This window comes from Myotis myotis, unplaced genomic scaffold (assembly GCF_014108235.1).
Source record: "Myotis myotis isolate mMyoMyo1 unplaced genomic scaffold, mMyoMyo1.p scaffold_m19_p_3, whole genome shotgun sequence".
In the NCBI taxonomy this organism is placed as follows: Eukaryota; Metazoa; Chordata; class Mammalia; order Chiroptera; family Vespertilionidae; genus Myotis; species Myotis myotis.
In genome coordinates this window covers 94,302,170-94,329,846 of record NW_023416335.1, presented here as the reverse complement: position 1 = coordinate 94,329,846, position 27,677 = coordinate 94,302,170, and the positions used below count along the sequence as shown (strand labels likewise).

At 40.9% G+C, this 27,677-nt stretch overlaps 1 protein-coding gene across 7 annotated transcripts in view; it reads right to left on the bottom strand.

The window, feature by feature from the left end:
* Positions 1–27,677, bottom strand: part of LOC118650845 (mitochondrial intermediate peptidase) — a 261,908-nt gene that overhangs the window by 179,772 nt on the left and 54,459 nt on the right. For all 7 annotated transcript variants that reach the window (XM_036299303.1, XM_036299306.1, XM_036299305.1 and 4 more), the window contains 2 exons: positions 8,489–8,537; positions 3,397–3,457 (listed from right to left, as the gene is read on the bottom strand). In XM_036299303.1, the coding sequence (XP_036155196.1) occupies positions 3,397–3,457; positions 8,489–8,537 (110 nt within the window). The remainder of the gene's footprint in view (positions 1–3,396; positions 3,458–8,488; positions 8,538–27,677) is intronic.

The following is a 27,677-nucleotide window of genomic DNA, read 5'->3' as shown; positions in this document are numbered from 1 at the left end:
GAAACCAATGGTATATCCTGTCTGTGATGTTGAATCATTGACACAGAGCCTAGGAGAAAGGTTATTTAAATCGCAATGGAATCCGGAAATATTTGGAGGTGAGTTGAGTTTTGAAGAATAGGATCACTTAATCCAGATGAGAAAGGGGGAAAGGCATCCTGGTATATGATATTTGTGAATTATTGGAAGCTAACTACCATAGTTGCTGGCACATAAATGTCAGTTAGAATTAAAGAACAAAAGAATTAAAGAACAAGGGAAAGCAAAGCTAAAGTAAGTGAAGAGAGTGCAAAAGCACCATACAGGTATTAGTAGAGAGCAAAGGGCACTAACTTGGCTCATAAGTACAGCAGAAAATAAGGCTAGAGAAGCAGGTAGGGTCAAAATCACCAAAGGCTTGATGGGAAAAAACTAAGAAACAGGAAGAATTACATGGAGTGACAGAAAAAATGTTAAACAAGGGAGTGACAAGATCAGATTTGCATCGAGAAACAGAAAAATGTTAAACAAGAGAGTGACAAGATCAGATTTGCTTTTTAGAAAAATCCCTCTGATGATGATTAATTAATTCATTAGTTTCTATTTCAGGTAGGTGCTGAGTACATACTCTGTGTCTAACACTGAGCTAGGTACATTGCTAGGCACTCACAATCCAGGATGGTTTTGAAGGGGGCCTGACAAAAGGCTAGAAAACCAGTTTGGCAACAATATGGGTGAGTAGTAGTAATAATGACCTCAACCAGGACTATGGCAATGAGCCTGTAGAGTAGGGAACATGGAGTTCTCAAGAAGGTAGAATCTATAGGACTTGATAACTGATTATAAAGCGTTGGGGGAAAGTCATGTGGAGGGCTTGTTGAAACACAAAATTGTGGGACTTAAGACTCAGTGAGACTCAGATGGGGCTGGAAAATTTGTACTTCTAGTAAGTTCCCAGGTGATGCTACTGCTTCTGGCCCAGCAAACACACTTTGAGAACGACTGGCATAAAGTAAGTCCAGGTTCCGTCTTGGGGAAGAGAGTGAGTAGCGGAACCATTCACCAAAACACATTCTTTGTGAGAAGATGGGCATTTAATAAATGCCTGCCAAATAACCTTCATCAATGACTATATAAACATCAGACTGTTGACTCACTTATCAGAGCCTGCCAGTGTGGTTCAGTGGTTGAGCGTCAACCTATGAACCAGGAGGTCAGGGTTCAATGCCCAGTCAGGGCACATGCCTGGGTTGTGGGCTCCATCTCCAGTAGGGAATGTGCAGGAGGCAGCTGATCAATGATTCTATCTCATCATTTATGTTTCTTTCTCTCTCTCCCTCTCTGAAATCAATAAAAACACATTTAAAAAAAAAATGTCTAGGGAGAATAGTTTCAAGTCATATTAGCTTTTAATTAGCTTTTCGCAACACATTTTATTTTTTCGTTTCTATATTCTGACCCATTACCTGGTTTCTTAAGTGGATTTGCCTACCTAAGCAACGTGTACAGATGACTGTTATTTTGCTAGATACAATTCCTACCATAAATTAAGAAATTGAGATTTTCTCACAGCCAGTTGGCCTGGAGGTCAAATCCCCGCCAGTATTACCTACAACAATCTAGGCTTAACTACAACAAGACTGCGCATAAAGACCACTAGGGGTTGCACCAAGAAAGCATAACAAATGCGGAGACAAAGAAACAGGACGCAGATGTCAGAAATGGAAGATATAGAGCTCAAAACCACACTTTTAAGGTCTTTCAATAATTTTCTAAAAACTGCCAATAAATGTAGTGAGATCCTCAAGAAATCTAATGAGACCCTCGATGTTGTGATAAAGAACCAACTAGAAATTAAGCATACACTGACTGAAATAAAGAATATTATACAGACATCCAACAGCAGACCAGAGGAGCGCAAGAATCAAGTTAAAGAATTGAAATGTGAAGAAGCAAAAAACACCCAACCGGAAAAGCAAAATGAAAAAAGAATCCGAAAATACGAAGATAGTGTAAGGAGCCTCTGGGACAGCTCAAGAGTACCAACATCAGAATTATAGGGGTGCCAAAAGAAGAGAGAGAGCAAGATATTGAAAACCTATTTGAAGAAATAATGACAGAAAACTTCCCCCACCTGGTCAAAGAAATAGACTTACAGGTCCAAGAAGCGCAGAGAACCCCAAACAAAAGGAATCCAAAGAGGACCACACCAAGACACATCATAATTAAAATGCCAAGAGTAAAAGACAAAGAGAGAATCTTAAAAGCAGCAAGAGAAAGAAACTCAGTTACCTACAAGGGAATACCCATATGACTGTCAGCTGATTTCTCAACAGAAACTTTGTAGGCCAGAAGGGAGTGGCAAGAAATATTCAAAGTGATGAATGCCAAGAACCTACAACCAAGATTACTTTATCCAGCAAAGCTATCATTCAGAATTGAAGGTCAGATAAAGAGCTTCACAGATAAGGAAAAGCTAAAGGAGTTCATCACCACCAAACCAGTATTATATGAAATGCTGAAAGGTATCCTTTAAGAAGAGGAAGAGGAAGAAAAAAGTAAAGGTACAAATTATGAACAACAAATATGCATCTATCAACAAGTGAATCTAAGAATCAAGTGACTAAATAATCTGATGAACAGAAAAAAAAAATTGATATGCTACTCTAGAAATAGGTGAATTTAATAGCATTAATCTCTTTCTGAGTGGCTGCATCTGGGAAGCTGATACGACAACACTGACAGAACATTGGCTTAGACAACCCCAGCAATCCTGTAGCGCCCTCAAAACATATGGGAAGCAGGATCCTAATACCTGGAATTCTATCATTCTCAGAGCACCCCAATCACTTGGCCAGCATTCTCACCATAAGGACATGTAAGTTTGTATTATAACATCATGTGATCCTTTGATCTTGGGATTGAAAAAAACACAAGTATTTTTAGAATGGGTATACTTTGTCATTCATATTGATTTGAGTTCCACAAATTAGCAAACAAGTAAACTGCAACATTATCACTGATGGTTAAAATTGTCACCTGCCAGATCAAGCATACACCTAGGCTCCTTTAAGGCTGCTTCAAACAAAGAAGCCAACTTTCTACAGAATGGAGGAAGCCATTGCGTGAGTGTATATTAATATACATGTGTTAATATACATATATATATATGTGTGTGTGTGTGCACATACATATTATGTCAACTAACCAACAAAGATATACTGGGTTTTCCTGGAAACGTCAGTCTCAGACATATGAATCAAATATTTCAATGCCTTTATTCACCAAAACCAAGGATCAGAAATAAAACAACATATACCTTTAGCATATCACAATAAAGTTCTAGATTCAAAGATAATAACCTCAGCAGACAGACAGTTTATGTTATAATAAAAATGTTCCAGCATAGTTACTTACAGAATTTTGAGGATTTAGTTTCATTTTCATTCCTTGTATAATCTCAAAATCTTTTAGAGTTCTGTAAAACAGATTTGTCATTAATTGTTAAGGCAAAATTTTAGTTAAGTATGTGACAAAAAACTAGTTTTCTTACGTTAGATTCCAATATTCATGATGAAATTGGAAGTAATTTCTGGTGCAAATATAAAGAAATGAGTATTACATGTGTTAAAAGAGAAAGCAATATATATCCATCAATAAATGATGGCAATTGGCAATTTCTATCTTAAAAAAGCATCCTGACATATACATGTCTTTTTTTAATATATATTTTTTACTGGTTTCAGAGAGGAAGAGAGAGGGAGAAAGACAGAAATATCAATGACTGGAGACAATCACTGATCTGCTGCCTCCTGCACACCCCCTACCGGGGATGGAGTCCACAACCCAGGCATGTGCCCTCATCAGGATTCAAGACCTGACCTCCAAGTCAATGCTCAACCACTGAGCCACACCAGTCAGGCCCAATAGATACATGTCTTAAAAGTACTAAAGCATGGAAAAATTAGCAATGTAATAGAAACATAAAAAATATTAATTGTAAATTTTAAATCTCTACTTTTTTGTTATACCTTAAAAAGGTAAGAACTAACATATTACTTTCTGTAAAAGAATATTAGCATAAGATTATATTTAAGATTACTACTTATAATTTTTCCTCTACAGAAAAACACTGGCTAAACAAAATATCAAATGCATGCTTAATGTGTGTGGAATATGAAGTTTATTAGAATTAATTCCTATATATAATTAAAAATCTGAGGATGTTTGCTTAAAATATAATCTACTAGGTGTACCAGTTAATAATGCAGATTTTGTTATCAAAGAAAACTCATAATTTTAAGAGAAACATCAAAAGTGCTTTATTCAAAGTAATGTCCATCGCTAGCTACACATTTCCCCCATTTTTCAGGAAATTTGCGGATACCGTCCCAATAGAACTTTTCTCATTTTGAGGCAAACCATTCAGAGACACAGTTTTCCACTTCTTTGTACGTTTAGAAGTGCTGCTCAGAAAGTGTGTATGCCATCCATCGAAACAAGTAGTAATCTGAAGGAGAAAGGTCTGGTGAATACAGTGGGTGGGTTAATACTTCCCAGGCAAGATCTTTTAATGTGTCTTTAACTAGTTTTGAAGTGTGTGATGGTGCATCATCATTAACCAAAATTACTTTGCCTTGTCTTCTGGAACATTCTGATTGTCTCATGATCAAAGCGTGGTTCAAATTGATTATTTGTTGTTGGTAGGGATAAGTATTAATGGTTTCACCTGGTTTTAGAAGCTTATAATACACCACACCTTCCTGATCCCACCAAATGCAGAGCGCCTTGCAGTTGATGTTGATGGTTGACCTGGATCAACCCATGATATTGTGCATTTGGGATTCTCAAAATAAATCCACTTTTCATTACCAGTCACAATTCGATGCAAAAAAAAGACTTTCTTTCTTGCCATTGAAACAACATTTTACTGATGACTTTTTGGTTTTCCATTTGCCTTTTGTTCAGTTGACATGGCACCCATTTTGCTTCCTTTAAAATCTTTCCCATTGCTTGTAAACCATCAGAAATTGTTTGATGAGCAACGTTTAATCTTTCTGCAAGTTGTTTTTGAGTTTGACATGCATCTTCATCCAAAAATGCTTGTAATTGTTGGTCTTCAAACTTTTTCGGTTGACCTGGACGTTGTCTTTCACATCGAAATCATCACTTTTAAAGCGTTTAAACCAGTGTTCTCAAGTATCTTGAGATGGAGCATGTTCACTATAAGCTTCCCGAAGTATATATACGATAACTTTCAGCAGCACTTTTCTTCAAAATAAAGTAATGAATTAAACCTTCCTGCAAATGCTCTTTTTTTGGCATAAAATTCGACATTTTTAAGCATAAAAATATCTATGATGCTAACACCTTCAGAAAATTTGACATAGGAAGTTTAGAAGCTTGTTGTCAATACAACAAAATAGCATACATATCAAATCGCATATATATCAACATATGTGTAACTCCATCTATTGAAAAATATCCGCATTATTAACCGGTACACTTATTAATCTACATATTGGTGGGGAAAGAATATTAACACTTATCCAACAAAGCAAAGTAGAATAAATTCTCAAATAACTGCATTATTAACACTTCGTCTTCATTATATCAAAGCCACAGTGGTTCACTGGCTTAAAAGAAAAGTTTAGAATTTATAAATATAATCCAAATTAGAGAGGATTGGGCTCTAAGGCATGAATTTATAATAGAAAATGAATATTTGAGCTAAAACTTAACATACTGGTATGCATGCCTCCTGCATGCAACCTACTGGGGATCGAGCCTGCAACTGGGCATGTGCCCTTTACTGAAATCAAATACGGGACCCTTCAGTCTGCAGGCCAACGCTCTATCCACTGAGCCAAACCAGCTAGGGCAGCAAATAAAATTTTAGACAGCATTATAAGAAAGAAATGAGAAAACATGACCCTCTTTCGTCTTTCTTTTTAATTAAATTTACTAGCGGCCTGGTGCATGAATTCATGCACCAGTGGGGTCCCTCAGCCTGGCCTGCAGGATCAGGTTGAAATCAGCTCTCTGACATCCCGCGAGGGGTTCCGGATTGCAAGAGGGGGCAGGCCAGGCCAAGGGAACCCACCAGTGCACGATCGGGGCCAGGCAGGGACATGGGAGGTTGGCCAGCTGGGGAGGGCTCCAGGGCATGTCCAGCCCATCTCTTGCTGGGAGCCGGTCCATCCTTGCTGTTTCAAGGGACCTGGCATATATGGCATACTGTTCTTAATATGTTTGCTCACCTTCTTGGCACTATGTGTTTTAACCAAGGTCACCTCTCTGAGAAAGGTTGTTTCCCCAGGTAGGGATTTTCCCCTGAAGTTAGGGAGGGAATAAAGCCCCTTAACTAAGTGCCAGGTGGGTAATTAATCACTTTAACTATGAACAATCATGCTTAAGCTACATAATCTTTACTCCCTTGAATGGAGATAAGAAACGCCCTAACCTTTGGAATAGAGATTGATAGGATTGGAATCAACTGGTATAAATACAGATGTAACAAGACAACAGGACACAGAACCTAGACACAGAACCTACACAGAACCTAGAGACAGAAGAACTTCGCTGGAGAGAACATGGCAAAAGATCCTGGACAGAAACTGGCCACAGAACCTAGAGACCGAACCTAGCGAGAGAACCTGGCTGAAGAACCTAGAGACAGAACCTGGCTACAGAACCTGGATAGAACATGGCAAGAGAACCTGACTGGAACCTGGTGACTGAACCTGGCAAAAGATCCTGGACAGGACCTGGCTACAGAACTTGGTTGGAGAACCTAGCCAGAACCTGGCTGGAGAACCTGGCTACAGAATCTGGTGACCGAACCTGGCTGGAGAACCTAGCGAGGGAACATGGCTACAGAACCTGGCTGGAGAACCTGGAGAACCTGGCTGGAGAACCTAGCAAGAGAACATGGACACAGAACCTGGCTGGAGATCCTAACCAGAACTTCGCTGGAGATCCTGACCAGAACTTGGCTAGAGATCCTGGCTAGGCTGCTGATCAACTGAACGCTGTCTCCGTGTCATTCCTTCTTCGCCAACTCCATCCACACCTTTGGGGACCCCTGGACCTGCTGGGGCTGGACCCCAGCAATCTCTCTCAGTTCCGATCAGTCAGACCCCAGCAGCAAGCTAACCTACCGGTCAGAGCGTCTGCCCCCCCTGGTGGTCACTGCATGTCATAGCCAGCAGTTTAGCTGCCTTATCATATTATTAGCATATTACGCTTTGATTGGTTGAATGACCGACCAGTCGACCAGTCGACCAGACACTTAGCATATTAGGCTTTTATTATATAGGAGGATTGGGGTGACAATGGTTAATAAAATTATATAGGTTTCAAGTGTACAATTCTATATGTCATCTGTATATTGTATTGTGTGTTTGCTGTTACCCAAAATCAAATCTCCGTCCATCACTATATATTTAACCTCCTTTACCCTCTACTACCTCCCCCTTTCCCTCTGGTAACCACCATACTGTTGTCTACGTCTATGAATTTTTGTTTGTCTTGTTTACTTGTTGTTTTCAGTTTTATATCCTACATATGAGTGAAATCACATGGTTCTTGACTTTTTCTGGAACATGACCCTCTTTTACAAACCATGATCAGCCTTTTCCTGGAATCCTAAGTATCTGATGCCTATTGAAATTCTGCCTCTCAACAAAGCACTAGAAGAGTGCTAGTGAAGGACAAGTGGCATGATCAAAGAAACTGGGCACTGAGAAGAAGGGAAAGCAAGAATATAACAAAGGGACTCATAGTAGAGAGAAAAACACTTCAGCTTGAAATTACAAATGGTGAAGCAGAGCATTCTTGAAATATACAAAATCAAAATACAGATCAATTTACCACATCTGCTGCCAATATTTAGGCCAAAGGAAGAAAAATACTATTTTTTAAACTTGACATAAAATAGATGGTACAAACTAAAATATATAGTTTCAAAAACATTTGGAAATTTTTTGTTTGTTTTTTAATCCTCACCTGAGGATATTTTTCTATTGATTTTTAGAAATAGTGGAGAGAGAGGGAAAGACAGAGAGAAATAGCGATGTAAGAGAAACACATTGATTGCTTGCCTCCTGCAGGAGCCCGACTAGGGCCTGGGCCGGGGAGGAGCTTGCAACGGAGGTACATGCCCTTGACCAGAATTGAAACTGGGACTCTTCGGCTCTATCCACTCAGCCAAACCAGCTAGGGCTGGAAATTTTTTAAGTTACACATCAATGATTTCCTAAAGACAAATAATTAATCAAAGGGGATGGCCTAAGTTTTCAAGGTTGTCATCTTAGGAAGACAACTATGTGCTTTCAAAGTATATCTCACAGTTCAATTAACCTCCTACTCAATAGTCCACAGACCTGACCCAGTATTCCAATACTTGCATTCTTAATAGGTAACTTGCTCATTTTTCATATATTAAGTCTTTAAAAAGGACACACAAAAATAAATAACATATATTCTAAAGAGAAGAATAAAAACGAACCTTTCTGAAAGTTTGTCAGATAGTTTCTCAAGGAACTCCATGACAGTTTCTAAAAATAAAATCCAAAAGAAAATATCTTTACCTCTACATAAAAAAAACGAGCATACCTGTTAAAATTATAATGTGCCATTATTATACACTACTATACCTTAAAGTGATGATTTTCAAAGGAGAAGCAGGACTGTAACATATTCTAGGCACATAATAAATATTTCTAGATAATTATAATTTCTTTATCAGTAAAACAAGTTGAACTGGCATAGTAATAATCCAAAGCCTTAGATTATGCCCGCAAATGAAAAGTTAATAGGAAGTTAAAGAAAAATATTTAAAATTTAGTAAGAATTTAGTATATATCAATGAATGAAAACAGAGAATGTAGATGATATAAAATAGGTCTTAAGCAGCCTATAGAAGACTATATGCATGGGTGGGCAAAAGTAGATTTATAGTTGTGAGAACATGAAAGTTTATTCTTGTACTAGAGGCCCAGTGCACGAAATTCATGAACTCGGGGGGAGGGGTTCCCTCAGCCCAGCCTGCATCCTCTTTCAGTCTGGAAGCCCTCGAGGGATATCCAACTGACTGCCATCAGTCAGACATCCTTAGCGCTGCCGTGGAAGTGGGAGAGGCTCCCACCACCACCCCCACTGCACTCACCAGCTGTGAGCCTGGCTTCTGGCTCAGCGGTGCTCCCCCTGTGGGAGTGCACTGACCACCAGGGGGCAGGTTCTGTGTTGAGCATCTGCCCCCTGGTGGTCAGTGTGTGTCATAGCAACCAGTTGTTCCACTGTTTGGTCGATTTGCATATTAGCCTGTTATGCCTGTGGGATCGAGCCGAAAACAGCTCTCAGACATCCCCCAAGGATCCCTGATTATGAGAGGGTGCAGGCCAGGCCGAGGGACTCCATTGGTGCACAATCGGGGCCGGGGAGAGACACAGGAGGTTGGCCAGATGGGGAGGGACCACAGGAGGGCTCCACGGTATGTCTGGTCTGTTTCGCTCAGTCTAGATCAGCCAGATCACAGCAGCAAGTTAGCCTACCTGTCAGAGAGTCTGCTTCCTGGTGGTCAGTGCACGTCATAGCAACTGGTTGACCAGTCGACTGACTGTCTGCCCCCTGGTGGTTAGTGCATGTCATAGTGAGTGATTGAATGGCCTTAGCATATCATTAGCATATTACACTTTGACTGGTTGCACGGACAACCAGAAGACCAGACACTTAGCATATTAGACTTTTATTATATAGGATTATTATATATTAACTAGAGGCCCGGAGCACAAAAATTCATACACTTGGGGAGGTCCCTCAGCCCAGCCTGCACCTTCTCGCAGTCCAGGACCCCTCAGGGGATGTCTGACTGACGGCTTAGGCCTGCTCCCCGGGGCATCGCCACCTAGTAGTCAGACATCCCTCTGGCAGCCTGGGAGCCCTGAGGGGATGTCCAACTAATGGCTTAGGCCCGCTCCCGATGGTGAGTGGGCCTAAGCCATTAGTCGGACATCCTTAGTGCTGCAGCAGTGGCAGGAGAGGTTCCCGCCACCACCACTACACTGGCCAGGCATGAGCCAGTGCTCCTGTGGAAGCACTGACCTCCAGGGGGAAGCTCCTGCATTGAGCATCTGCCTCCTGCTGATCAGTGAATGTCATAGCGACCAGTCATTCCTGGTGGTCCACCGTTAGGGTCAATTGGCATATTACCCTTTCATTATATAGGATTATTGTATTATTTTCCATATGAACAACTATAAACTTAGTTTTGTCCACCTCTGTATTAGAGTATGGGCCTAGGTATTAGTTCTGCCACTTTTTAACAACGTAGCCTAACCATAGATTCCCTACCTGGGAAATGGATACAAATACCTCCCTTAAAAAGCTATAGATGTAGCAAATGAAATAACATCCAGAATAAGCACTGAATAACATTACAGCTGTGTATAAATAATCCTACATAATAAAAGAGAAACATGTAAATTGACCATCCCTCCGCTATGCTCACCAGCAAATCAGGGGTGAGTTTGCAAATTAACCTGACAAAGATGGCAGGTAAATTTGCATACACAGATGCCAAGTGGCCTGGGTCCCAGGAACATCCTCAGGACCCAGGCCGCTCCTAGCCTGTAGGCCTGTATGTAGGCCCTGAGTGGCTGGGTTCCCAGAACGCCCCCGACTGCTTCAGGCCTACAGGTGCCAGCGCCAAGTGGATGTTCCCATCCTGTGGCTGCTTGCGTGTGAGCTGGCACCAAGCGGCGGCCCAGATCCACGCCCCCCCAGCCTGGTGCCCACAACTCGGGGCTGCCGGCCTGGGGGGCGTGCCCCTGGTGGTGGCGGCCACCACATGGCCCAGGCCCGCATGCCCCACAGCCCGGTGCCCACAATGCGGGGCTGGCTGCTGGCCTCGGGGGCGTGCCCCTGCCCCCGGCGGCAGGGACACGCCCCTAGCCCAGTGGACACAGCGCAGGGGATCCTCTGCGCATGAGCTGCAGAGGAATCACCTTTTCCTTTCTTTTTTAAAATATATTTTATTGATTTTTTTTCCACAGAGAAGAGGGGAGAGGGATAGACAGTCAGAAACATTGATGAGAGAGAAACATCGATGAGCTGCCTCCTGCACACTTCCCACTGGAGATGTGCCCCCAACCAAGGTACATGCCCTTAACAGGAATCAAACCTGGGACCCTTCAGTCTGCAGGCCGACGCTCTATCCACTGAACCAAACCAGTTCGAGCGTAAAGACCTTTTCTGACCGCTCATTGGCTAAGCTCCCTGTACGTCACCACTTGCAGTGTTCTTGGTAACTTGGGTTATACGAATCCAAGGTGGCCTAGGGTTTTTCACCACACTCCTGGAGGAAAAAACTAAGGTCTGCTGCTGGAGGGGCTAAGAAATGTCATATCCTGCCCTAGCTGGTTTGGCTCAGTGGATAGAGCCTCGGCCTGCCGACTGCAGGGTCCGGATTCGATTATGATCAAGGGCATGTACCTAGGTTGCAGGCTTCTCCCTGGCTCGGGCCCAGGTCAGGGCTCATGCAGGAGGCAACCAATCAAAGTGTCCCTCTCACATTGATGTTTCTCTCTGTCTCTCCCTCTCTCTTCACACTCTCTAAAAATCAATGGAAACATATCCTCAGGTGAGGATAAGAAAAACAAAAAAGAAAGAAAGGAAGAAATGTCATATCCTATGAAAGACACATCTTGAAAATGCCTAAAGAAAGTTGTTATTTTTTTCATGGTGAAGGGACTGGAGTCCGTGTTGATGAAAACACCTTGGCAGCTGCGGTGGCTGGCAGTGGCTGCAGCAGCAGGGTGATGGGGCTGGTGCCTTCCCCTGAGCAGCCCGATTGCTTCCCACAGTGGGAGGCCAGACTGCGGCTTAGGCCCGCTCTCCATGGGAAGCGGGCCTAAGCTGTCAGTAGGAAATCCCCTGAGGGCTCCCAGCCTGTGAGAGGGGACAGGCTGGGCTGGGGGAACCCCCCCCACCAGTGCACAAATTTTGTGCACCGGGCCCCTAATATAATATAACATAAAGTAGTAATCATAACAATCTGGTGACAACAGTGACTAAAGAAAAAAATGACATATCTATTTTAGAGCTAAATTATGTGAAGCAAATTTTTTTAAAGTTTCAGGGACAAGGGAGTCCAAGGGAAGTGAAAAAGTTTAACAGGCTTCAAGAAAAAGGTAGGTTTTGAGCTGAGCAGTGAAAAACTTAGACAGGATTTTAACAGATTGGGAAGCGGGAGCTGTTCCCAGGCAAGAAACATAAGCAAAAGAATGGGTGTGACATACATATGGCCTAGCAGAGAGGCTTGACAACGCAAGAAAAATGGCCTTTACAAAAGAGTGATGAATAAGATAGGGTGGATTAAAGAAAACTTTGGAGAAGATATGAGCATGCTAGAGAAAGAAGGGATAAACAAAATAGAAATAAAGACAAAACAGAATAAGGGTGTGATCTTTTCCTCCAGGAATGGCATGTCTATCCAGGTGTGCAACAGAAACAATGGAGATCCATCACACTGTCTCCTCCTCCCTCTCAACCAATCACCAAGTCTTATAAATTCAACCTCCAAAGCATATCTTGAATCTGAACTACCCTCACAAACACCTTTATACTTACTCAACCTCAGTTGTAATTATCTTCTATATATATAAAAGCCTAAGCGACCGTCAGACTGTTCAACCGGTAGGTATGATACACAATGACCACCAGGGGCAGACGTTCCAACTGGTAGCTATGACATGCACTGACCAGCAGGGGGCAGATGCTCAACGCGGAGCTGCTGAGCTGCGGTAACTTGGAGGCTGCGGTTCTCAGGTGACATACCCAGAACCAGAGGAGGGAGCCCAATTCCAGGGAGCATCCTCTGAGAACCACCCTCTCGCAATCCAGGACCCCTCAGGGGATGTTGGAGAGCCAGTTTTTGCCTGATCCCCACAGGCCAGGCCAAGGAACCCCACCAGTGCACAAATCCAAGCACCGGGTCTCTAGTAATTTAATAAATGCCTTTGAAAAAACTTACTATCTACATTCATACAATATTTTATAACATTATCTCTTATATATTATAAATCAAAGAACTCAACAGAGTACAAGGCAAGTTTATTGCAAACCCAAGGAAAGTGTTTTTACCTTACCTAGAACAAAGCTTCTCAAGTAGCACAATTCTCTCTGAAAATGAAGTTTATAGGACTATGTGTTTCTATAAGACCTACCCTATATTTAACATTGAGTACAGTAGAAATACTGATCTTTTATTCTCTCTTACACAAATTCTAACCATTTGGAGCACAGAAGCTAGTTAAAATGAAAGTTAAGTACAAAAATAGAAACAATTTAAATTGGCATCAGTGAAAATTTAAATATAATTTACTCTTAACATGCACATGAAATAAAATACCTTGGATGGACCAAATATACTCTAAATTATCAACTCTTTAAAAATTGTACTAACTGAAGATGTAGAAAAATCTCAATAAATATGGGTCTCTGAGCATATTAAAAATAAAACACTAACTTATAGCTATTTAAAATTAGAAGTTCAGGCTTTTGGTCCAACATGGCAGCACAAGAAGACCCTGATCTCACCTCCTCCCAGGGACACAACAAATTTACACCTATAGACAGAGAAATTCCCCTAAAGGAGAACGAAGGGCTCACTGAACAGCTTCTGCACAACAAGCGAGAAGGAGAGAGACCACATAGAAATGGGTAGGAAAGATGGAGGCATTGTACCATGGAGACTCCACCACCAAGCACCAGCTTGAAACAGGGATGGTTCACTGAGGGGCCTGCTCACAGATGTACCAGCCCCGCAGGGCACACTGAAAAAAACTGGTTTAAAGGGCACATAGACAATACAGGAAGGAAATCCATTGACTAATCTTAGAGTCTCTGACAAACAATAAGTAGATAACTGTGGGAACTCATTCTGGTGTCACAGGCACTGGAGAGCACCATTAGTAGCCTTCCCCCTCCAACTTGATTGCATGGCAAGAGCGTGATCCAAGTACACTAGCTAGCCTGCCAAGACTGACATAGTACACACCAGGCCCCAGGCCAACACAAGTGCTGAGACCTATCTCAGGGACACCCCGTGGCTCTTCACCCATTCAAACTACATCACCAGCCTGTGCAGTTTACTCCCAGGTCTCCTATCAGACCACATCTGCTTTAGCTATAGCTCTAGGCCTCAGCATGGCCTGTCTAGAAGGCTACCCTTGTCCTGAGCCTACTCCAACTATAACCCCAAGTGGCCTCCCAGTGTGGCTTGCCCCCATGACTCTCTGCAAGTTGTACCCACCCTAGCTACAGCTCTGAGTCCTGCTATAGCTTGTCCCTAGGACTCCTCATGCCTGAGCGCACTCTAACTATAGCCAGTCAATCAAGGGGCCTTGGTGAGGCTTCCCTCAAGGACCTGACCTCCAACCAGCCTGCCATGGCAGCCCATGTGGGGTATTCCTCCTGACTCTCTTCAGCCTACCTCCACTCCAGGCTCAGCTCCAGCTGGCATGCCAAAGAAACCAAGCACATAAATTCTACAGAGGGGAAGCAACAACATGATGGGGATAGGTTGCTGTTCCACCTGTCATAGAAACAAACACAGAGAGACAGCCAAAATGATGAAACAAAGAAATATATTAGAAATGGAAGAATAGGATAAAACCACAGAAAAATACTAAATAATGGAGACAAGCAATCTATCAGAAAAGAGTTCAAAACACTGGTTATAAGATGACCAATGAGTGCAGGTGAACTCAGTGAAAACTTCAACAAAGAGATAGAAAACATAACAAGAACCAACAGAACTAAAAAATACAATAACTGAAAAAAAAATACATTAGAGGAAATCAACATCAGATCAGTTGAAGCAGAAGAATGAGTTAGTAAGCTGATAGACAAGTTAATGAAAATCATCCAATTGCAGAGCAAAAAAAAAAGGGGGGGGGAGATAATTTATGGTATCTCTGGGACAACATCAGCATACCAACATTTGCATCATAAGGAGGGGCCCCAGAAGCATACCAACATTTGCATCATAAGGAGGGGAAGAAAGAGAGAAGAGGGCAAGAAACCTATTTAAAGATGGCTGAACACTTCTCCAACCTGGTGAAGAAAATAGACATGGAAGTTCAGAAAATGCCAAGCAAGATAAACCCAAAGTGGCCCACACCAAGGCACATCATTATTCAAACGCAAAAAAGTTAAAAATAAAGAGAAAATCTTAATATCAGCAAGAGAAAGAAAGCCAGTTTTATACAAAGAATTCCCTCATAAGATTATCAGTTAATTTTTCAGCAGAAACTTTTCCAGAAGAGAATGGCACAATATATTCAAAGTGATAAAAGGAGAAGATCTACATTTAAGAATATCTACCCAGCAAGTTACCATTCAGAATAAAAGAGAGGTGAAGAATTTCATAGACAAGCAAAAGCTAAAGAAGTTCATCACCACTAAATGAACTTTACAAGAAATGTTAAAAAGAATTCTTTAAGTGGAAAAGAAAAGACAAAAACAAACAAATAAAGAATATATAGGGGAAAATGTCACTTGTAAAGGCAAACATTTAACAAATGTAGTGGATCAATCAATTATAGAGATAGTAAAAAGGGTAACAGACATAAGAATTAAGAGCAAGTGAGACTGCAGTAACAAATTAAGGGACACACAACAACATAAAAAAGTAAGATACGATGTCAAAAACAAACATAGCAAGCAAAGTTAAAAAATACAGTAGTTTTAGAATGCATCCAAACTTACAGGACCAACCATTTAAAATAGACTGCTATATACAGAGCTTGTTATATATGGATCTTGTAACCATAAACCAAAAAGAAAACCCTCTAATACACACATTAAAAAAAAATAAAGAAAAAGGAAACCAAGAAAAGCACTAAAGGAAGTCATCGATGTACAAGGAAGGAAGAAAGGAACATAGGATGACAAAAATGATCAGAAAACAATAAATGCCAATAAGTTCCATAGATACCTACCCATTCTATATAATAAAAGGCTAATATGCAAATTGACCCTAACAGTGGAACAACCAGAACGACCTCTCAACCAGTCACTATAAGACACACTGTCCACCTCTCAGTCCTTTTTCCCAGCTAACAGGCTCCCATCACCTGAGGATGAACAGGGAACTGGGAGTGGGTGGTGAGGGATGTGGGTGGTACCAGGCCAAGGCCCTTGCCCCACTGGTCACCCCACACACAGAGGGCGACCTGCAGTGGGGGCGAGCTCGGCGAGCGGGCGGATATGGCCAACTTCTTGGTACCTCCCTCCAGCCGGCAGGCTCGGATCACCCAATGGTGAATGGGAAACGAGGGGTGGGTGGTGGCGGGGGGCGAGGCCAGCTGCCGGCAGCCAGGGAAGATGGCCCTGATCGCAGGCCAGGCCTAGGGACCGTACTCCTACACAAATTTCGTGCACCGGGCCTCTAGTAATTACTATAAATGTACACTGACTAAATGTTCCAATCAAAAGATATAGGATGGCTGAATAGATTAAAAAGCAAACAACAACAACAAAAAAAAATGCAGCACCCATGCATATGCTGCCTATAAGAGACTCACTTCAGATAAAAAGATACAGACTCAAAGTGAAGGGATGCAAAAGCATACTAGTACTTCATGCAAATGGAAACAAAAAGAAAGCTAGGATACCAACACTTCGTCAAAACAGAATTTAAAACGAAGGCTGTAGAATTGAGCCAACCCACGCCAGAGGGGTTTGGCGAAGCCCTAGGAGGCTCAATGAGCACAGGAGGGCAGAGAGGCTGCATGAGTGCTCCTGGGTCAGGTGGTAAGCCAGGGCTGCCGCTGGAGGGGCATTTCCAGGGTATGGAGGAGGAGGAGGAGATGCTGCTCTTCTTCTCCCCCTCCCCAGGGTCCTTCTCCAGCTCCATCAGCCTAAGCCCATAGCCACTTTGGGGGGAAGAGGTGGTGGCTCTTGGCACTCGCTGCAGCTGCCAGCAGCCTGCCTTGATGCAGTGTCCTCACAGCATGCTCCAGTAGCAGGACCTGGTCTCCACATGGGCTGATAAAGATGATGAAAGAACAGATTCTATGAGATTAAAAGACTTAAAATGCCAGAAGAGGACTCCCCAGGCTGGTGCAGCTCTGGCTCAGAAACCATGCTATCTTGAAGTGGGGAGCAGCAGCAGCAGCTAGGCACCCAGCCTCACCACCATCCAGACTAGTTTTGGACACAGCACGGACCACCCCGCAAGGCAAAAGCCAGGGGGCCTAAGCTCCTGTAACTGAAAGCTGGGGACCAGTTCTGTGGGGTAAGGAAGTATAGCTTAGAGCAGAGACAATCAAGGCATAAGACTCAAGGAAAACCCAGCCTCAGGGCCAAGAAGTCCCTGACCACTGGACAACTAGGGCTTTCAACCTCTCCAACCTCAATCAGGATGCCCAGGGTCAAAAAGGGATAGTGACTTACATTCATCTGCACTAGAACAGCTCCCAGGAGGCCCAGGATAGACACACCAAGAAACCAGATTCACATCAGAGCAAAATCCAGCGAGCCCACAAATAGCAGAGCCAAAGGTCTTTGAGAGAGAGAGAGTGTGTGTGTGTGTGTGTGTGTGTGTGTGTGTTGTTTTTGTTTTTTTGTGCCACCCCCCCCTTCTTTCTTTCTTTTTTCTTGCATATCTCTAATTTCTCTCTTTCCTTTTATTCTATTCTACTTTAGACTATTCTTATTAATTTTTCGTATTTTTTGTTATTCTTTTTTCTCATTTCTTTTCTGTCTTACTTTTCCTATCTATATCTTAATATATCCATTATTACGTTTTAATTTATTATTATTTAATTTATTTCCTCTTTCCTCTTTCCTCCTATAATAGTTCACTTAGCTTCCTCCTTGCTTCCATCTTTTTTTTCATCTTCTTTTTCTTTTTTTCTTTATAACCCCTCTTTTTCTTTGGTTGCGTGTCTTTTAGTATTCCTTTTATTTTTTTCTCAGCTTTGCTTTCTCTTCTTTTTCCTTGTTGGTCTTTTCTGTTGTTGTTGCATAGAGTAGCTTGATTTTCGTAGTGTTTTTAGTTTGGCCCTGTTGTGTCTTATTCTGTTCTGTAAGCACCTGTATAATAGCTGGCATGACTACGTGGGGGTTGAACCTCACTGGCAGCAAGTTGGAGGGGAGATCCCTCCCACAAATGGGACATCAACAATCAAGTCCCAATTATAACAGGAGAAAAAAATAAAGCACACAGGGCACTGAGAGCATCCAGCTCAGGTGAACTAAGAGACTACACCACTGGACCCCTCAGACACATTCTACATTAGGCCATCTCACAAAGACGGGTAGGCATAACAGTTTGACCTAACACATAGAAGCAAATACAGAGAGACAGCTAAAATGGGGAAACAAAGAAACAACCCTCAAATAAGAGAAAAGAAGGACTCTCCAGAAAAAGAACTAAATATAATGGAGGCAAATAACCTATAGGACATAGAGTTCAAAGCAATGGTTATAAAGATGCTTGTGGAACTTAATGCAAATTACAACACTATGTAAAGGAAAATAGACTGAACAACAACCAGACAGAAATGAAGAATGATATATCTGACATCAGGTACTCACTGAAAGGTATTAAAAGAAGACTGCATAAAGCAGAGATTGAATCAGTGATTTGGAACAGTGGTCGCCAACCTTTCGAACCTCATGGACCACCATTGGTCCACGGACCACCAATTGGCGACTGCTGTTCCAAAGGTTTCCTTAAACCAGCGGTCGCCAACCTTTCGGACCTAACGGACAACCAGTGGTCCAGGGACCATTAGTTGGTGAGCGCTGATTTGGAAGACAAGGTAGAAATAAATACCCAATTAGAGCAGCAAATAGAAAAAAGAATTAATAAGCAGGAAGATAGCTTAAGGGAGCTCTGGGCCAAGATGAAATGTAATAACATCCACTTTATAGGATAACAGAAGGGGAAGAGGGAGAGCAAGGAACAGAGAACCTGTTTAAAGAAACAATGACAGAAAACTTCCCCAACCTGGTGAAGGAAAATGTCATACAAGTTCAGGAGGCACAGAAAGGCTCAATCAAGAGGAACCCAAAGAGACCCACGTGTAGACACATCATAATTAAAATGGCAAAAGTTAAAGACAAAGAAAGAATCATAAAGGCAGCAAGAAAGACAGAAAATTGCCTACATAGGAGTTCCCATTAGGATGTCAGCTGACTTCTCAATAAAAACACTTCAGGCCAGAAGGGAGTGGCATGAAGTACTCAAAGTAATGAAAAGCAAGGGCCTAAATCCAAGACTAGTGTATCTAGCAAGACTATCATTTAAAACTGAAGGAAAAATAAAAAGCTTTCCAGAGAAAAAAAGTTTAAAAAGTACCTTACCACCAAACCGGGAATGAAAAAAACGTTACAGGGACTGCTTTAAGAAGAAGAAAAGGAGAGAGGATCATAGGCATAAAGAAAATAAAAATGACAATACATAACTAACAATAATAAGTGTAATATAAATGGATTAAATGCTCCAATCAAAAGACATAGGGTGACTGAATGGATAAGAAAACATGACCCATGTATATGCTGTCTACAAGAGACTCACCTAAGAACAAAAGATACACTCAGACTGAGAGTTAAGGGATGGAAAAATATATTCCATGCAAATGGAAAGGGGAAAAAAGCTGGGGTAGCAATACTCATATCAGACAAAATAGAATTCAAAAGAAAGGCCACAGCAAGAAACAAAGAAGGCCGCTTCATAATACTAAAGGTAAATATATGTGCACCCAATATAAGAGTACCCAAGTACATAAAAAAACTTCGATGGAATTTAAGGGAGAGATTGACAGCAATACAGACATAGTAGGGGACTTAAACACCCCACTGACATCACTGGATAGATCTTCCAGATAAAAAATTAACAAGGAAACAGAGGCCTTATATGACACACTAGATCAGATGGATCTAACTGATATTTACAGAACATTTCACTCCAAAGCAACAGAATATACATTCTTCTCAAATGCACATGGAAAATTTTCAAAGACAGACCACATGTTAGGACACAAAACAAGCCTATACAAATTCAAGATGATTGATATAATACCAAGCTTCTTCTCAGATAACATGAGTAGGAAATCAACTACAATAAAAAAAAAAACACCACCACCAAAACCCCTCAAATATATGGAGGCTAAATAGCATGTTATTAAGCAAGGAATGGGTTAAGCAAGAAATTAAAAACTTTCTGGAAACAAATGAAAATGAACAAATAACCACCCAAAACCAAAGGGACATGGTGAAAGCAGTCCTAAGAGTGAAGTTCACAGTATTACAGGACTACCACTAGAAACAAGAAAAATCACTAATAAACAATCTAACCTTATAACAAAATGAATTAGAAAGAGAACAGCAAGAAAAACCTGGGGGAAGGAAATAATAAGATCAGAGTTGAAATAAATGAGACGGAGACTAAAAAAAACAAAACCAACCAAACAAAAAAACAGTACAAAAGCTCAATAAATCCAAGAGCTGGTTCTTTGAAAGGATAAATAAGTTTGATGAACCCTTAGCCAGACTCATCAAGAAATAAAGAGGACCAAAATAAATAAAATCAGAAATGAAAGAGGAGATATAACAACGGGCACCACAGAAATAAAGAGGATTGTAAGCAAATACTACAAACAACTATATGCCAAAAAAAACTGAACAACCTAGGCAAAATGGACAAATGCCTAGAAACATACAATATTCTAATAACATTAGAATATTAGAAACATACAATGAGGAAGAATCAGAAAATCTGAGGAGGCCAATAACAACTGATGAATTGAAACAGTAATGAGAAAACTTCCAGCAAACAAAAGTCCTAGACCAGAAGGATTTACAGGAGAATTTTACAAAGCATTGAAGAAGAACTAACAGCTATCCTCCTAAAACTATTCCAAGCTCTTTTTACAAAGCCAGCATTATCCTAATTCCAAAACCAGATAAAGACATTACAAAAAAAGAAAATTACAGGCCAATATCCCTGATGAACACAGAAGCTAAAATCTTCAAGAAATGATCAGCAAATCGGATACAACAATATACTAAAAAGATCATATAACATGACCACATGGGATTTATTCCAGGGATGCAAGGCTGGTACAATATTTGCAAATCAATAAATGTGATACATAAACAAATTGAAAGATAAAACCACATGCTCATATCAATAGATGCAAAAAAGCATTCCACAAAATCCAGAACCCTTTTTTGATTAAAACTCTCAGTAAAGTGGGAACAGAGAGATGGATCATACTTCAACATAATAAAGGCCATATATGACAAACCTACAGCAACATCATATTCAATGAGCAAAAACTAAAATCATTTACCTTAGGAATAGGAACAACAATGTCCGCTTACACCACTCTTATTCAACATAGTACTGAAAGTTCTAGCCACATCAATCAGAGAAGAAGAGATAAAAGGCATCCAAATTGGTAAGGAGGAAGTAAAACTCTCATTATTTGCAGATGACATGATATTGTACATACAAAACCGTAAAGACTCCAGCAGGATATTACTAGACTTAATAAATGAAATTGGCAAGATAGCAGGATACAAAATCAACATCCAGAAATCAATGGCATTTTTTTACACTAATAATGAACTCTCAGAAAGAAAAACTTAAAAAGCAATCCCATTTACCACTGCAACAACAACAAAAAAAGATATCTAGAAATAAACTTTACCAAAGAGGTAAAAAACCTGTACTTGGAAAACTGCAGGACACTGAAAAAAGAAATACAGGAAAATACAAACAAATAGAGGTATAGAGAAAGCATATACCATTTTCATGGATTGGAAGAATCAACATCATTAAAATGTCTATACTACCAAAAGCAATCTATAGATTGCACAGAATTCCTTTTAAAATACTAAGGCATACTTCACAGGACTAGAACAAATACTCCAAAAATTTATATGGAACCATACAAGACCTCGAATAGCTGCAGCAATCTTGAGGAAGAAGAACAACGTAGAAGGGATCACAATACCGGATATCAAACTATACTACAATGCCTTTATAACCAAAACAACCTGATACTGGCACAAGAACAGGAATTAGACCAATGGATCAGAACAGAGATCTCAGAAATCGACCTAAGCCATTACACTCAATTAATATTTGACAAAGGAGGCAAGAACATACAATGGAGCAAAGACAGTCTTTTCAACAAATGGTCCTGGGAAAACTGGACAGACATATGCAAAGATGAAACCAGACCACCAATTTACACCATACACAAGAATAAACTCAAGATGAATAAAATGCTTAAATGTAAGGTTTCATCCATAAATACCTTAGAGGGGAACATACGCAGTAAAATCTCAGACATCTCAAGTAGCAATCTGTTTGTGGATACATCTCCTAGGGCAAAGGAAACTAAGAAGAAAGTAAACAAATGGGACTACATCAAAATAAAAAGCTTCCGCACAGCAAAAGACACAACAATCAAAATTGAAAGGGAACCCACTGTATGGGAAAACATATTTGCCAATGATATATCTGATAAGGGGTTAATACCCAAAATATATAAAGTATACATACAACTCAACAAAAGGAAGATAAACAATCCAATTTAAAAATGGGCAGGAGACCTGAATAGACATTTCTCCAAAGTGGACATACAAATGGCCAAGAGACATGTGAAAAAAAGCTCAAAGTTACTAATCATCAGAGAAACACAAATTCAAACCTCAAGGAGATATCACCTCATACCTGTCACAATGGCTATTATCAACAAATCAAAAAACAGCAAGTGCTGTCAAGGATGTGGAGAAAAGGGAACACTAGTTCACTACTGGTGGGAATGCAGATTGGTGCAGCCACTATGGAAAACAGTATGGAGTTTCCTCAAAAAACTAAATATCCCTTTACACTATAAGCATCTATAGATGCAAGCGCTGGACCTTCCCCACATGCCACGGGCATCTATAGCCACAAACCTCCCATATCATCTCTGGTCGCCCAATTTTAAAATCAGACTTGTTAGTGACATCTCTGGGTTTGTAAAGAAAATTATGGTAACTTAAATTTATAAATATTCCAGCACATATGGAAGAAATGGGGGTGGTTTCCGTTTTGGCATGGCAGTTAACTGGATATGGATCTGCCCTTTGACCCAGCGAGCCCACTTTTGGGAATATATCCTAAAATCCCCAAAACACCAATCAGAAAGAATATATGCACACACACATATACCCCTCCCATGTTCAGAGCAGTGTTATTACAATAGCTAAGATTTGGAATCAGCTTAAGGGAGCTTTGGGACTACATGAAATGTAAAAATATTCACATAATAAGTGCACCAGAGAGGAAGAAAGGGAGCAAAGGATAGAGAATGTGTTTGAAGAAATAATGGCAGAAAACTTCCCTAACCTGGTAAAGGAAAAAGTTACACAAGTTCGGGAGGCACAGAGAGTCCAACACAAGAGGGGCCTAAACAAGCCCATGACCAGACACATCATAATTAAAAAGCCAAAAAGTAAGGCCAAAGAAAATCTTAAAGGCAGCAAGAGAAAAGCAAACTGTTACCTACAAAGGAGATCACCTCAGGCTGCCATTTGATTTCTCATAAGAAACTCTACAGGCTAGAAGGGAGTGGCATAAAGTACTCAAGGCAATGGAAAGCAAGCATCTGAAGCCAGGATTACTATATCCAGCAAGACTATCGTTCAAAATAGATGGTGAAATAAGGGGCTAAGGGAGTTTATCACCAACAAGCCAGCATTACAAGAAATGCATAAGGAACTGCTGTAATGAGAAGAAATAGAGGGAGAAACCTAGGCATACAGAATTAAAGTAGCAATAAAAAGTACCTATTAATAATAACCTTAAATGTAAATGGAATAAATCAGCGGTTCTCAACCTGTGGGTCGTGACCCCTTTGGGGGTCAAACGACCCTTTCACAGGGGTCGCCTAAGACCATTGGAAAACACATATATAATTACATATTGTTTTTGTGATTAATCACAATGCTTTAATTATGTTCAATTTGTAACAATGGAAATACATCCTGCATATCTGATATTTACATTATGATTCATAAAAGTAGCAAAATTAGTTATGAAGTAGCAACGAAAATAATTTTATGGTGGGGGGTCACCACAACATGAGGAACTGTATTAAAGGGTCGTGGCATTAGGAAGGTTGAGAACCACTGGATTAAATGTTCCAGTCAAAAGACATAGGGTAGCTGAATGGATTCAAAACCATGATCCAACTATATGCTGTCTACAAGAGACCCACCTCAGAACAAAACACACAGGATGAGAGTGAAGGGATGGGAAAAATTTTTTCATGCTTATGGAAATGAAAAAAAAGCTGGAGTAGCAATACTCATATCATAACCTGTCTGAAGCTAAAACCAACAGTAGTTAGCATATTACTGCAAAAAGACCCATTGGAAGGCCAATGGACTTTGATATTCAGCAGGGCTGAAAATCAGCATAATATTGCCCTGCTGTGGGCTCAATGGCTAAAGGCAATTCTCTAACCTGATAATCCTTTTACTGTTTACCAAACTTTACCTTTGATATGCCTAGATGCATGACTAAAGAGCAAATGTGTATTCAAGTTAATAAAAGCAGACTGGACTCAAGTTCAGTGTGCTCTTCACGAGACACCCCTGGCCCCCAATGCCTTCTAAATTCATATTTCTTGTATAGTATTTTCATTTGTGTGTGGCCCCTTCTTCAGATCCTGAACCCTAACCGTGCAGGTTGCAGCAATAACCCTGGTAAACATATATGCACCCAATATAGGAGCACCCAATATATATATTTAAAAAAAACACTTCTAGAGGACTTTTAGGGAGAGAACAACAATACTGTCATGGTAGGCGAGTTTAACACCTGCTGACTTCATTAGATAGATCTTCTAGACAAAAATTTAACCCGGAAACAGAGACTCTAAAGGACACACTGGATCAGATGGATTTAATTCACATTTATAGAACATATAATCCCAAAGCTGCAGAATATACATTCTTCTCAAGTGCAAATGAATCATTCACAAAGATAGACCACATGTTTGGACACAAAAGAAGTCTCTACAAGTTCAAGAAGATTGAAATCGTATCAACCATCTCAGATCACAGTGGAATGAAATTAGAAATCAACTACAGTAAAAACACCCCAAAACATTCAAACTCATGGAGGTTAAATAGCATATGAACTGGCTACCAACAAGATCAAGAAAGAAATACAAATCTTTCTGGAAAAAAGTGAAAATGAACACACAACAATCCAAAACCTATGGAACACAGTGAAAGCAGTCTTCAAAGGGAAGTTCACAGCACTACAACCTTCTTTCAAAAAAGAAGAAATATTAATAATAAACTATTTAACCTTAAAACTCAAAGAACTAGAAAGAGGACAACAAGAAAAGCCCAGAGGAAGTAGAAGAAAGGAAATAATAAAAATTAGATCAGAAATAAATGACACAGACACTAAAATAAATAAATAAATAAATAAATAAATAAATAAATAAATAAATAAATGAAACCAAGAGCTGGTTCTTTGAAAGGATAAACAAGACTGATGAACCATTAGCCACACTCATCAAGAAGTAAAGACCCGCCAAAACCGGTTTGGCTCAGTGGATACAGCATCGGCCTGCGGACTGAGGGGTCCCGGGTTCGATTCAAGTCAGGGGCATGTACCTGGGTTGCAGGCACATCCCCAGTAGGAGATGGGCAGGAGGCAGCTGATTGATGTTTCTCTCTCATTGATGTTTCTAACTCTCTATCTCTCTCCCTTCCTCTCTGTAAAAAATCAATAAAATATATTAAAAAAAAAAAAGAAAGAAATAAAGACCCAAAGAAATAAAATCAGAAATGAAACTGGAGAAGTAACCACTGACACCACAGAAATACAAAGGTTTGTAAGAAAATATTATGAACAACTATATGCCAACAAACTGGAAAATGTGGCTGAGATGGAAAAATTCCTACAAAAATACAATTGCCCAAAACTGAATCAGGAAGAATCAGAAAACCTTAACAGACTGATAACAGCCGATGAAATTAAAGCATTAATAAAAAAAACTTCCAGCAAACAAAAGCGTGGGTCCAGATGGCTTCACAGAGCAGTTTTACCAAACATTCGAAGAAGAACTAACACCTATACTACTCAAACTATTTTTAAAACTTCAAGAGGAAGGAACACTTCCAAGCTCTTTTTATGAGGCCAGCATTATCCTAATTCCAAAACCAGATAAAGACACTACAAAGAGAGAGAACTACAGGCCAATATCTCTAATGAACATAGATGTTAAAATCCTCAACAAAGTATTAGGAAATTGGATCCAGTAATATATTAAAAAGATCACACACCATAACCAAGTGGGGTTTTTCCAGGGATGCAAGGATAGTACAATATTTGCAAATCAAGAAACGTGATATGAAAGGGCGAGGGCTACGCCCTCCATCTTGCCCCAAATCCTCCACTTTTGGGCAGAGCCATGTGCTCAGCAAAGAGCTCCTTTCCGGAAGAAGCCCAAGCCTCTGCTAGCCACACCTAGGATTTCTTTAAACTAACCAATGATAATCAAGGGAAGTGCGCGCCATAGATACGACCACATCCTGTGTAACGAGGCACCGACTTGCGCCTGGCCAATCGGCAGGGCCCACAGTCCTCTCTCCTCCCCTTACTATAAAACCCCTCTCCCCACAGGGCTGGGTCTCTCTGCCACTTGCTGCTGCGTCAGTAAGGAGGGTAGGGAGCCAAGCCCAGGTTTGAATAAAAGACTCTTTGCTTTTTCATCGGACACGGCTGGCTCCCTGGTGTGGTCTCTTGGGGATCCTGAAATCTGGGAATAACATTTGGGGGCTCGTCTGGAATCCCCAAGACCATCAAGGGACCCCCGATCCGGAGAGTCTGACTGACCGCAGTAGGTGTCTGTGTCGTTGTGTGTTCTGTTCTGTGCGAGCTCGCTCCTGAAATCTGAAGTGCCTGAAACGGTCTAGGTGGACGCACTGGGGGATCACGGGTGGGAGGAGTCAGGGGACGCCCTGATCCTCCATCTGGAGGGGCGTAGTTTTGCTTCCGCGGAGTCGGAAGGTCTGTAGAAACCCCTCAATCTGAGACGAGGCAGGTCGCACCGCCGGTTGGTGCATGGCCATCGTCTACCTTCTGGTTTTGCTTCCACGGAGTTGGAAGGCTGTTTTTGAGTGTCTGTTTTCTGTGTTTTTCTGTCTTATTTTATGGACTTACTGGACAGACGTTATGGGACAGACTCAAACTAAGTATTATGATTGATCATTTCAAAGAAATTAGGGGAGGCCATAGAGCTCCCTCAGGAATTGGGAAATTGTTAGGAATTGTTTGGATTGTTTAAACTCTGAATGAATGTCTGGTGAAAGTGTGTGAGTGTGGAGGGAGGGGGCCTGCCCTCTCCCCTCCTTTGTGTGGCTCCACGACTTCGATCAGGCGGGCATCTGAGTGAGGATCTGTGAAAATAGGTCACCTCCTCCCCAAGTAAATGCATCTGGGATTTCTGTGCACGTGTAGAGAGAAAAGCTGGCTTAAAACTAATGCGCGCACTGTCTGACTTTGGATAGAGTTTTGAGCTAGAGTCTCTTTGCAGATGTGCAGGATGGAGCCCAAGACTGATCATTTACCCAAAGGAAAAAAGATGCTAGCTAGATTCTAGCAG